The sequence below is a fragment of the Neovison vison genome, chromosome 12 (assembly GCF_020171115.1).
Source record: "Neovison vison isolate M4711 chromosome 12, ASM_NN_V1, whole genome shotgun sequence".
NCBI classification, from domain to species: Eukaryota; Metazoa; Chordata; class Mammalia; order Carnivora; family Mustelidae; genus Neogale; species Neogale vison.
Genome location: NC_058102.1, coordinates 138167654 through 138180811, shown reverse-complemented (window position 1 = coordinate 138180811; position 13158 = coordinate 138167654). Strand labels below are relative to the sequence as shown.

Here is a 13158-nt window from a genome sequence, read left to right as displayed (position 1 = left end):
GGTGTGAAGTCAGATGTGGGAAGCCACAGACTGCCTGATTCCATGTGTAGGAAATGTCCAGAAAAGGCAAACCAGGGAGGGAGAGGAAGTGGCTTCGTGGTTGCCGGAGGCTGGGGGCAGGAAGGGAGCCTGATCGCACATGGGTGTAAGAAATCTTTTGCAGGTGATGGAGATGTTCTAGAATTGGTTTGCTGTAATGGTTGCGCAGCTGTGTAAATTTACTAAAAAATCCTTGACGTGTACGCTAACAGGGCAGGTAAACCAGAGCCCCTGAAAACTGCTGCGCTGGGGAAGAAGCAGAGGCTCTCGACTTAGACCATGTGGACTGAAATCCCGGCTGATGCGGGCTGGCCGTGTCACAGGGCGCGAGTTGCCTCAACCACCTGTTGTCCCAGATGAACAGTGGCTTAGAGGGCCCAACCCTCACGGAATTAGGCTGAGAATTCAATGAGCTAATGCAGGTTCAGTGTTTCGACAGAGGGCTGGACACACAACGAGCACTCAGTAATGTTCACTGCTTTTCTTATTATGATTATCATGATGACATTCAAACAATTACCAAGTCGGGCCAACTTTTCTTAGTAATTCTCAAGTTAATCCCCTTTTCTCTGAAACTGCTTCCCGCACACTCCGTACCACCTTGGACATGAACATGAACATGAACATGAACATCTTGCTACGGTCTTCCTAACCTCCTCCAGGCTCACTCCCTCACGCGCCGCCTCCACAGATCCCCCAGCAAATGGGAACATATCACAGAACACCGGCTTCCGGTGTCTAGTTCAATGGCACGGAAGGTCCCTGCCAGACAGTCTCTTTCTGAAACACTCCACTCCACCGGCGCACACACATCACAGTGGCAAACATCCCCCTACGTACCATGCGGGTGCTCATGCAATATGCCCTCGGCAGCCGTGTCCCAGCCCTCCCTTCCCTTCGTCTGTCTGTTCTCCTAATCCTCAGGCTCAGCAATGGAAGCAACTCCCCAGCCAGACTCCACTGCTCCTTCTGAGGTGCGACCTTCCCATGCCTGTGATAATCACCTGCGCATGTCTCCAAAACCGAACGGAGGCGCACAGCTTAAAGAACGTATCTCCCATCTTGAAGAGTTAGCCTAGCAGTCCCTGAAACAGCTAGGATAGTGTAGGTGCTCAATAAAATGCCGCCTGGCTGGGTGAATAAGCAGACCATCACATTTTCTCAGCTGCTCGATAGGGAAAATGCACTTAGGTTTGCAAAAAGCTCAGGCGTATTTTTAGCATGTCGCTTAAGGAAAATGACAGAGGTTGTCCAAGAAAATGGAAACCTTAGTAAGGCTCTACCTCGTTTGAGGCACTACTGTAAGCAGTAATGAGAAAAGACACAGGGTCATAACTCCCTCTATTTGAAGCCATTTATGCTTTCCAGAACTGTCGGTAGTTCATCAAAATTTACAGAAATGGCTGGTAACATGAATCTTTCCAGTGGAATTTTTCCTAACTTACCTGAAATCAGAGTTTCTAAATCTGAAATTGATCTGTTGAGAATTTTTGAGACAGTTCATAGTGAGAATCTAAGACAATCAAAATCAAATTTAGGAGGACTTTTTTTTTTTTTTTTTTTAAGAGTTTTGCTGACGGAATGGGGAAAAAATAATTACCTGATGTCTGGGTTTCACCCCAGAGATTCTGATTTAAGTGGCCTAAAGAAGAAACCAAGAAGAACCTTTTGTAAGTTCCCCAGATAATACTAAAGAGTAGCAAGGGTTGAGATGCACTCCTATGAAATCTAAAATGTGTTCCTTTATGCCTCATTGTTCTTATGTATAAAACAGCGACAGTTATGCTTGGATTTATGGATAACTGAAAAATCTTCTGAAAGCACAATTCATAACTAAATGTTAAGTGGAGTCCTTTCTTTTTATTCTCACTACCATGGGTCACTGAAAAAATAAAGTCTGATTTATTAAAACCACCTGATCGATAAGCATTAATAGCCATATTACAGAGGGGCATTTAAAATCCATTATAATCCATTACAGGATTTAAAAAAAAAGATCCCCAAACTGTAATCTTAATTAACCCACAAACAAATGCATACTAAAAATAAAAGTGTGAGTCGGAAAGATAACGGAGATTAATAATATTTCCAGAAGACTGAGCTGTAGGTCCTCTGTGAATAAATCCCTATTTGTGGGCATGGCATGTTTTTCTCTAGTCATGGATATGAAAGGAGATCACAGCAAAGTATTGAAGAGGTACTATTTCCATGCTTGCATTTCAATGGGCCCTGGGGGAGAGATCTGAAATGACAAATACAAAACTTCACTTTAAGATTATACTGAGTATGACATAAAATTTAGTATTAGAATCTCCTTAAAATGAAAAAAGTTAAAGCAATCACACCACATCCTGTAAACATCTATTTTTCTTCTCCTGAAATGTCCTATTCAATCTTTTTTTAAATTCTTCCAGGAAACATTCTATCATTGCCACTGAGGGAGATCAGGGCACATCACCCCAAAACACACCACTTTGGCGTAAGAACGATTTTGAGCTGAAAGCCTCTGAGTTCCTGAAATTGCTTATCTGCCTGAAAGCAGAGCCTCCCCACAAAATTCAACGGTCATAAATCCCCTCCACAGGCAACTGTGCTGTCTCCCGGCACCGCACCCACACCCTGCCACACACCAGCACACCGCCCATCTCTCCTCCTAAGGGTCCACTGATCTTTCCAGACAGTCCCGGGCCCTTCTCCTCCTCCCTCTCCCTGCTACGTTAGGTGCACCGACCCCACGTCCGAGCCTCCCTTGAGTTGCTGAGGGCTGGGCGCCATGTGGATGCAGGAGGCCCCCGTCAATAAGCGACGGTTTTTCTCTTGTTGATCTGCTTTCGTCAGACCGTTTGCAGGGCCTGGCTGGAGAACCCCGCAGGTGGAGGAAAAAATAATTTATTTTCTTCCTCTACAATACTTCGATATCTGACTTTACATTTATGTATATACATCTCTCTCAGCTTTAAACATCCATTTTTTTAAAATTAAAAAAATTTTTTTTAATTAAAAAAAAAAAATAGTACCCAAAAGAGTCAAAGTTTTAAAACCCTTGGAGACTGTGGGTAAAGCCTCTCTAACGTTTCAAACTAAATATTAAAACAAAAACCATACCGGGGTGCCTGGGTGGCTCATTGGGTTAAAGCCTCTGCTTTCAGCTCAGGTCATGATCCCAGGGTCCTGGGATCGAGCCCCGCATTGGGCTCTCTGCTCCATGGGGAGCCTGCTTCCTCCTCTCTCTCTGCCTGCCTCTCTGCCTGCTTGTGATCTGTATGTCAAGTAAATAAATAAAATCTTTAAACAAAAACAAAAACCATACCAAAGTGCTCATCGCGCGAGGCAAGACTGCTGTGAAGAAGGGAGTGAATAAGGACAAAGTACTCACAGCGCCCGCAGCTGACAGTGCCCAGCCTCCTCCGCGGGGGTCCTCACCAAATCCAGGGTGGTGATCCCAGTTAACCCACTTTACCAATACGAGTTCATCTTTAATCACCATTCCGTTATTTATCTTTCACTAAAAGATAAGTGTGAAAGACTAAAATTGTACGGTGGCAAAATAAGCTCCAATTAAATTTTCCTACTTGGAAAACAAACAGAGAGCTACATTTTATAGTGGGGAAGACTGGAAATACCTTATTGCTATTAACAATGGCAGGTTAAAATAAAGGAAAGGTAATGTAGTTCTAAATACAGAGCTCCTAGAAATTAATAAAGCGTTTGACATACAACTGTGATGTATAAAGTCACGTAGGCAAACACTGAGCACATCGCCTCAATTAGAAGAAAATTAGCTTAGAAGCATCAGAGATGGAGAGCATTTCTACATATGAAAAAAAGCACATGAAAGACACAAAACAAAATATACTTATTACTTTTAGCATGTTAAAAACAATCACATCCAAAAAAGTATACAGATAAAAATGTCATAGATGACATAAGAAAATAGTGTGTGTATATATATATTTTGCATATATATATATGTATATATATAAATCTACAGTATTTACCACTGTTGACATATATATTTTGGAGCAGCTCAGATGCTACTATCATATCCTAAATTATACAGCTTGGTTTATTACGAGTCACAGAATCATGGTTTAAAAACTGGAATTAACATCCTCAGCTATACGTCCGATGTACAATTCTTTCTGAGCCTCCACATGATCTGAATGGAGGCCCAGGGAGAGCAGGGGTTTGTGCATGCTTCAGCAGAGAGCTGAGCTGCTAACACGCGGCCATTTGTTTTGCTGTTTAATAACATCATTACCAAGTTGATTAAAATTACATTAGACTCATTATATACATAAAAAATATTGTCACATTCACTAGCTAAACAAATGTTACTCTCATCTGAAAAGACATACTTCGGTACCTTGAAAGTTTAAAGCCCCAACTTGCAACCAGAAGAGCCCGTGGTGTTAGGTTTTCTACTCTTGTCCTTGTTCAAACACGGGGAAAGCATGTTGAGAATAAGCTCTCCCATTAAACACAAAGTCAGACTTTCTGGGGATGCCTAAAACTGTCCCTGTGTTTTGGTAATTGTAGTGTAATAGACTGTTTTTGAAAGACGTTGCTAATTTTTTAACCATGAACCTGAATTTGTTCTCATTGCAAAAGAAAAAAAAAGGAGATTTTTAGAAGTATGAAAGTCACACTATTTTTTTAAAGATTAAAATCTTAGACTCCTTACTAATAATTAGGATCATTTTTTACAAGTTTACACAATGATAATTTAATGGCCTAGGTGCAGCCATACCCCTTGATTACCACCTTTAAAGAAAGAGTGCCAGGAAAAGCTCAAGTAAGTCAACAGCCCGGGCCCTGCAGGAATTTACAGGGCAGAAGTAAGACGCGACCACAGCATTAAGCCTGCTATCAAACGATGTCCAAGGAGCCTGTTCTGTGCCCCAGTGTTTAAGCACCATTCAGTGGCGAGCTTTTCTCTCCAGCGTCTTTAATTTTCAGAAGGAAAGAAAATGGCCACAACTGCAGAGAAGCTGAATGAAGTCGGGGCAAACCCCGACGGCACTCTAGGATCTGGGTGAAAAATATAAGGGAGAAAAAGAAAAAAACAAAAACCAAAAAGCTTGGCTGGAAGACAAGTTAAGGAAAGGAAGAATAGTAAATTATTCCACGGACGTAGATTAAAATTAATTTTTTAAAATTAGTTTCTTTAGTTCTGTGTTCAAATGTGTGTGCCTGGAGGCTTTTTGGTATCTACTGAAGACACGCACACTACATATAGCCTTGAAAGTGTCTATTCTACACAGTTTCTCAGTGTCTGTAACGTTACTCAGAACAGGATGGGCTAATGGCGCAAAAATGCTCAGGTTCTGGAGGAAGATGTAAGTGAAACTGAGTCCCGAATTATCATTATGTGTGCATCCCTAAATGCTATTGCTACGTTTCTGGGTTGAATTCAGTTCAACAGGTTCAGTGATGCTGCAGTCTAAAAATGGTCATCACAAACCGCATCTACGTGGGCTCAAAGGCTCCCATGTATTCCTAGCATCCGCAGACGCCGCAACTCTGCAAGATGTTTACAATAGTATAAAATACTGCTTTGGCAATTATAAACATAGCAATGTAGGTTTAAATGGTTTCTAGTCTCCTGTCTTTACCAAGTATAGATAAATTCTCACAGCAATACTGATTCTTGAATAGAAAGTCCATCGCGATTTCTGTAGTGGTACACTGGAGGCGAGGGCCCTGAATATTGGCAGCCAGAGGAGCCGGCGTCTTCTAAGCCTGGGGAAGTTCTGTATCGCACTGGACTGTCCACTGAAACCGCCGGCAGGCTGTGGTCCTGGAAGGGAACGTGCTGGAAGGTGGAATATTTTGGTAAGTTGCTCAAGTGGCCCCGGGTAGTGTCTTGAGTCCACAACGGTCCGTGAGTCTCGGGTCTGTAGGTGTAACTGACCTCCGACCACTTTCTGTTATCCGGCAGATAATCCACTGGAGGAATGATGAACCGTCCATTCTTGGGCGACTCTGGATTGCCTGCGTACCCCCCGGCGCCAGGGTCAACGGGAAGGACTTCTATGCGGCTGGAGGGCAGCACGACAGGGAGCGGGCGGCCGTGCGGCTTCTCGGGAGAAATATTGACTGAAAGAGTCGAACCGTAAGGTCTCCGGGAAGGATGCATTTGAGTCCCATGGGTAGGCGGCGGGGAGGCGAAGCTGCTGTTAGCAGCAGGGACGTGTCTGGGAGAACTGCCGTGGTAACCGGGGGGGTTACTGTAGGTCGGCGGGAGCACTGTCCTGCGATCCTCGCCATCCAGCGGAGGGGGGTATTTTGTGTAACCTGCAGGCTGCACTTTAAAAGTAAACTTGTTTGATACTCGCGACGGACTAGAACTTGGCTCCACATACTTCCTTGGGCTGTGAGAGTGAACCACGTTCCGTGGACTTTGGGAGTAGGCTCTTTCTAGTGCCTCTTCGATGGAAGCGCTGTTGTCATTTTCAGGTACGTTGTCGTACTGGGACGCATTAGAGCCCCGCTTCCCTTCATCGGCATCCAAACCCTTCATCTTCTGCTTCACGTTTGATACCCGAGGGTCAGCACAACTTGGGATGGAAACCGTGAGTGCCGGGTGTCCTGACCTACTTTTGCCTTCGATGGCATATTTGGCAGTTTTCTCAACAGCTGAAGTATCTGACGGTTTGTTCCACTTGGGCACAAATTCCTTCCTGGTATTGGACGTGGCATTGCTATTCTGGTTAGCAGCTGCGTGATTGTACTGCCTGGAACTGTCCTGAGGACCTGATGGAGGTTTTCTTTGAAGATCTGCTTCATCTTGAAGCTTTTTACTGTCTTCATCTTCCGATTTCCGTCTCGGTGCTCTTACTCGTTCTGGTGTACCTGTCCTGCTCGCATGGAGAGGGGAAGGCTCGTGCTTTTTGTGAGGTGATGAGCCGCTTCCTCTTCTGCTGCTCGTATGCGGACTTGGCCTGCCCACACTTCTCTGTCCATTGCTCAGGTGACTGATGCAAGCAGATTCAGGTGGCAGCTGTCCCAAAGGTTTCTTCGGATACTCATCCTCTTTCCCTAAAGAGAAAGACAGATTCATAAGTAAAATAGATACAGGGAGTAAATGGTATCAAATGTAAGAACCACAACAGAACAACTGAGTGCTTTTCATACGTGCACACGTATCTACACGCTGCAGGATTGTACGGGTTTAGAAGCAGCACTATTTATTTATTTATTTTTTTAAAAGACTTTATTTATTTATTTATTTGACAGAGAGAGAGAGAGAGAGATCACAAGTAGGCAGAGAGGCAGGCAGAGCAGGAGGGGGAAAGCAGGCTCCCCGCTGAGCAGAAAGCCGGATGTGGGGCTCGATCCCAGGTCCCTTGACCATGACCTGAGCCAGAGGCAGAGGTTTTAACCCACTGAGCCACCCAGGCGCCACGAGAAGAAGCATTATTTAGAGAAACTGATACTAAAACACAGCAAAACTCAAAATCTTTTTACATGGCAGGCAGGTGGAAATATTTTATGAACTAATGAGTAAGGTTTATACAATGATGAAACGCATGATTCTTGGTTTGTTTTTTTTTAAGATCTATTGTTCCTGGGTGGCCACCTGGGTGCCTCAATGGGTTAAGCCTCTGCCTTCAGCTTGGGTCATGATCTGATCCCAGGGTGCTGGGATCAAGCCCCGAGTAGGGCTCTCTGCTTGGCAGGGAGCCTGCTTCCTGCCCCCTTTCCCCCGCCTGCCTCTCTGCCTACTTGTGATCTCTGTCTGTCAAGTAAATGAATAAAATCTTAAAAAAAGAAAAAAGATCTATTGTTGCTTGCTTTTTCAAGAATGCAAAGCTGATACTCATTCTCTTTTTATTACCAAAACAATGGTGCAGGTCAGTAGTTCAATATCTTACCATTATATTACTTTTGCTTTAATCTACCTCCACTAAAATGGTTTTGAAATCAGTAAAACCTCTCCTATCAACTTTAGGCAGGTCTGAAAAATTGAAAAGGGAGGGAATAACCAACTGTAGTCTCAACATTGTCCCAAAACAGCTTATTATTTACTATTATTATTATTCTCTCAAGTACCTGCCAGAGGACTTCATGTCAAAGTTTATAACTCTAAAATATCCTAGGTGCAAATGCAAAAAAGGAAAGATAAATTAGAAAAAGAAAGAAAATCATACTGACTACTTTTAGTTTTACATTTTACATAACGAACATCAGAAAATTAATGAAGAGGGGCGCCTGGGAAGCTCAGAGGGTTAAAGCCTCTGCCTTCGGCTCAGGTCATGATCTCAGGGTCCTGGGATTGAGCCCCGCATCGGGCTCTGCTCAGCAGGGAGCCTGCTTCCCCCTCTCTCTCTGCCTGCCTCTCTGCCTACTTGTGATGTCTGCCAAATAAATAAATAAAATCTTGAAAAAAATTAACGAAGAACTAAAGGAAGGTACAATATACTGGTCTTTCAGTAAACAGTTTTAGGATGTTCAGGCTCACGACTTTGATTCAACACAATACTTGAAGTCCTAGCCACAGTCACACAAGAAAAAGGAATAAATGGCATTCAAATTGGCAAGGAAGAAGTAAAACTGTGACTATTAGCAGAGGAGAAACCAAGGCAGATTCTTCACTGCAGAGGACAAACTGCCGGCTCCCACAGGGGCGGCGGGGGGGCAGGAGAGCCGGGATTACGAGCACATTCGTTACGGGGCGCACGGGTCATACACGGCCCTGCTGGAAACTGGACACCTGAAGCGACTATAGCCCCGTACGGTAACTCTACTGGAAGTAAAATACAAAACTTCCAAGAGTTTAAAAAAATTAAAACATGGAAAATAATAATGTAGATATCCAGGAAATATCATCCTGAAGAAACGACGGGCTCCGTTTGTAAACATTCCGTGGTTTAAAACACGTTTTTCACATTTCAGAGAACGCGAGTCTCCCTTAACAGTACGCGGCCGCTCTCCTCCCGCTGCCGCCCGGAGCACTGACCCGTGAGCTCGGTTTCGGCGTGTGCTACGTGACGCGTCCACGAGACGCGAGCAAATAGACACGGTCTTTATTTTCACGTAGCTCACGGTCTGGATGATAAGAATTTTGTCATTTACCCGCATATCTACTTCTAAGATTTTTTAAAAAAAAATATTCAGTGAACTTTTCTTTGGGGGATGGAGAACAGAGTGATGAAGAAACAATATCCTTTAAGGAATTTAGCTACAGGAATCAGAATTATTAAGCTAAAAATGACCTTTGTGCTCTTTTCTTTTTCCTTTTCCTTTTTTTCTAAGCAGGCTCCACGCTGGGCTGGCCACGGAGCCCAGTGCAGGGTTTGAGCCCACGACCCTGAGATCAAGACCTGAGCTGAGGACCAACAGTTGGAGCCCCCCGCGTCCCCTGCGGCGCCCCTACCTTTGTATTCTTCTAATCCAATAGTCTTTACACTTTTTAAAAGCAGACCCTTTTCTTTTCACAGCGAATTCCATAAGAAGCCCCAATATATAGAGAAAATATAAACACAGCTGCTCTGATCAAAGTGGAAAGTCACCCCTTTTACCTCTTCCCTCAGCTGAGCTGTGCAGAGACCGAGGGCTGGAGAGCTAGTTCTGCCTGTAGTTAGAGGTGGGAAGCAGAGTCTCAGAGCAGCTGGGAGATCTCTCTCTCTCTCTCTTTTTTTTTTAAACATTTTATTCACTTATTTGACAGAGAGAGCATAAGCAGAGGGAGAAGCAAGCAGAGGGAAAGGGAGAAGCAGCTCCCCATTGAGCAAGGGAGCCCGATGCGGGGCTCGATCCCAGGATCCCGGGACCATAACCTGAGCCGAAGGCAGACACGCAGTGACTGAGCCACCCAGGTGGCCCGCGTGTGATCTTTTGTGGCAGACACTGGATGAGAACCAGGACCCGGTGGTTTCATTCCAGCTCTGCCATTTATGTCACATTAATTAAACTCCAGAGATCCTTTTGATGATTTTAACTGAATCTAACTTTACTTTGGCAATATTTGCACAAGCCCTGTATTTTGCACATTTGAAAGCCTGCCCAGTGAACTGGCAATTACAGGTTGTGTTGCTCATGTCTCTATTAATATGTATGCATCGAGCAACTACAACGTGCCAGGCACTGCTTGGGAAGCTGGCCATCCAGAGGGGACACAAAGGATGAAGTCCCTGTCCTCCTGGAGCATATGCTGGTTGTGCCGAGCTAGGAAGACAGTCCTAGAAGTACCAGGAGAAGACAGAATGATGTGGGGTGGGGCGGGGCCGAGCAGGACAGAGCTCGGGCAAGAGCAAGGGCGCCCTGTGCCTTGAGTGGGAGAGAACACTGGGGCGAGGCTGGAGGAACGAAGAGTCACATCACACAGGGCCTTGAAGACCACGGTACAGACTCTGAATTTCTTCCTAAGTTAACCGCAACCTACTAAGGGCTCTTCGACAGGAGAGTGACATCATCTGATACCTATCTTACCAAGTTCACCTTGGTGGGACTTGGGGTATGTAATAATTAGTGTTGATAACAGTAACAATAATGGCTAATATTCATCACGCACTTACCATGTGTTAGCCACTGTTCAAAAAGCTGTCCATACAGCATTCAGCAATATGTCGGTTGGAATGACTGGGGGGTTCAGTCACCACTGTGACTCTCACTCGAGAGAGGAGGAAATGAAGGCAGAAGTGAACCCACTCAGGGGCTCCCAGCTGGTAAGTGGCAGACGCACAGTTCAAACCCAGAGCTGACTGCAGAGCCCTCTGGATGGAAGGCAAGAGAAAGCACTGCTTCTTGCATATACCATAAGGTCAGGGCCACACACTTGCTCCTGTGCTAGGCGTGGGCTAAGGGATGAAGGGACCACAGGGGCCCTGGGGGCTGGAAGATACTGCTCAGTGACAGAGGGTACGACCAATACTGTTCTCCTTTTTTTTTTAAGGTTTTATCTATTTATTTGCCAGAGAGAGAGAGAGAGCACAAGCAGAGGAGTGGTAGGCAGAGGGGAGAAGCAGGCTCCCCCGCCCCACCCCACCCTGAGCAGGGAGCCTAATGTAGGACTCAATCCCAGGACCCTGGGATCATGAACTGAGCTGAAGGCAGATGCTTAACCAACCGAGTCACCCAGGCCTCCTTGTTCTTCTATCTTTTTATAAAAAAGACATTTTATGGTATGTGGACACAATATTTTAAGTGATAACCCAAACTTTAAAGGTTGTCCATGTTGGAATGACTGGGGGGCTCAGTCGGTTAAGCATCCTCCTTGGGCTCAGGTCAGGATCCCAGAGTCCTGGGATCGAGTACCACGTCAGGCTCCTTGCTCCGCAGGACGCCTGCTTCTCCCTCTGCCTGCTGCTCTCCCTGCTCATGCTCTCTCTCTCTCTCTGACAAATGAAATAAAATAAAATAAAATAAAATAAAACAAATTGTCCATGTCTGTCTGTGAAATAGTCTGAGGCAATTCCAGTTTAGTGTTTAACCAGCCTCGTAAGAAACAGCTAGAATCAAGGTAAAGAAGGGGACTCCAAAGCCAAAAGCACCCCGAGTCCAGAATATTCACAAGGAGTTTTTAGCCTACTGGGTTAAAAAACCAGCAACAAAAATAAAATCAGAATCTGTGTCCCCCAAAAAGCTTTCACCAGCTCTACAGACAGTTATCCACTGTGTCCCAGAAAAACACAGGAATTCCTTCTTCCTTGTAGGCGGGTAATACCAACAAACAAATGATCAGGAAGATATAAAGATCTATATAAAAGAAAAACTGCACTTGGGAATCTCCTCGTGGCCCCCACTCAGGCAGTTTTCTCAGGGCACAACGCGGTAACCTGGGTGGCAAACGCAAGGGCCGGCGGGCAGCCCGTCGGGGAGAAGCGTCAGCCGGTCACCGCGACGCCCTTCCCGGAGGGCGAGGGGGAGCCTGGCCACAGCCAGAACCATTAAACGGAAAGGGAAAGCAGCGGCGCCCAGAGAGGGGTTAATCCTGCCTGCGAGATGTGTCGTTACAGGGACCAAGCTGGCTTCGCTGGAGGGACTCTCCCGCGGAGCCCTGCGAGCGGCTCCTCCCCGCGCCACCCCAGCCGCTCCGCGCAGCGCGGCCCCCACCGGCGGCTCTCCCGACCCCGCCGCTCGCACACCACCCCCACGCCGCCCCCCGGTGCTGCGCCGCGCACGGGGCCTCCCCGGACGTCATCAGGCCACGGGGCCGAGCCGCCAGCGTTTCGCAGCCCGCACTGGATGTCTTCAGGGTCTCCACGGGCATCGGTGCACAACCCACGGAAGCCGGATTCACTTGTAATTAGGTTGTTCAAAGGTTCGCTCTCTGCTATGGATTGAAAGTTAGTGTCCACCCCCCCCCCAAATTCATATACGGGAACCCCCCCCATGGAATATGGTATTTGGAGATGGGGTTTGGAAGACAATTAGGTCATCCGGGAGAGACCTCATGATGGGATCAGTGCCCTCACCTCTCTTCAGATGGGGCAGGGGACAAGGCCACAAAGAGGTCTCATCTGCCCTGCTTTTACTGCCCCCTCTGTGAAGGCTTTTAAGAGTCACCAGACTTCACCACAAGGACTGCAGCTGACGGGGTCCTCCCAGTTGGGGTCAACAGTGGACTGAGGAGTGGCCCCTGGCAGAGCAGGGAGGACACCTTGTTGGAGGAACAGCGGTCAGACAGGGAGCTCTGGGCCAGTTGGGGGACAACCCTTCTCCTTCCGTCATCATAGCTTCCCAAATACCACAGCCAGGTGACACTCAGAGGGAGGGAGAGTCTGGGCCTGAGTCACGCTGGGAGGCAGTGGGCAGTGGCCGGCACGTGTCTGCCCCAGGAAAGAGCTGTACATCTGCGACCTCTGAGGCGAACTGGGCGCTAGAGCAGGTTTCATTCACCAGAGGATGGATTTGAGTTTTCCCTTCTTCAGCAAAGACTGTGCCTAAAAATTACCTCACTGTTCTGGGTTCTGGGCTGAATTACGTCCCCTCAGAATTCATGTGTTCAAACCCTAATCCCTCAGTATACAACAGGATACAAGGCCTTGGAGATAAGGCCTTTACAGAGGTGATTAAGGTAAATGGGGTCATTGGGGCGGGCCTCTGATCCAATATGGCTGACGTCCTTCTCAGGAGAGGTGTCCGGTCACAGACAGGCACGGAGGGAAGACCCTG

At 46.4% G+C, this 13158-nt stretch overlaps 1 protein-coding gene across 3 annotated transcripts in view; it reads right to left on the bottom strand.

Annotated features, from left to right (window-relative positions):
- Positions 1-3886: 3886 nt before the first annotated feature.
- The window catches only part of USP6NL (USP6 N-terminal like), a 153973-nt gene continuing 144701 nt past the window's right edge, over positions 3887-13158 (bottom strand). For all 3 annotated transcript variants that reach the window (XM_044229336.1, XM_044229334.1, XM_044229335.1), the window contains one exon: positions 3887-7080. In XM_044229336.1, coding sequence (XP_044085271.1) covers positions 5672-7080 — 1409 coding nt within the window. In that variant the 3' untranslated portion in view covers positions 3887-5671. The remainder of the gene's footprint in view (positions 7081-13158) is intronic.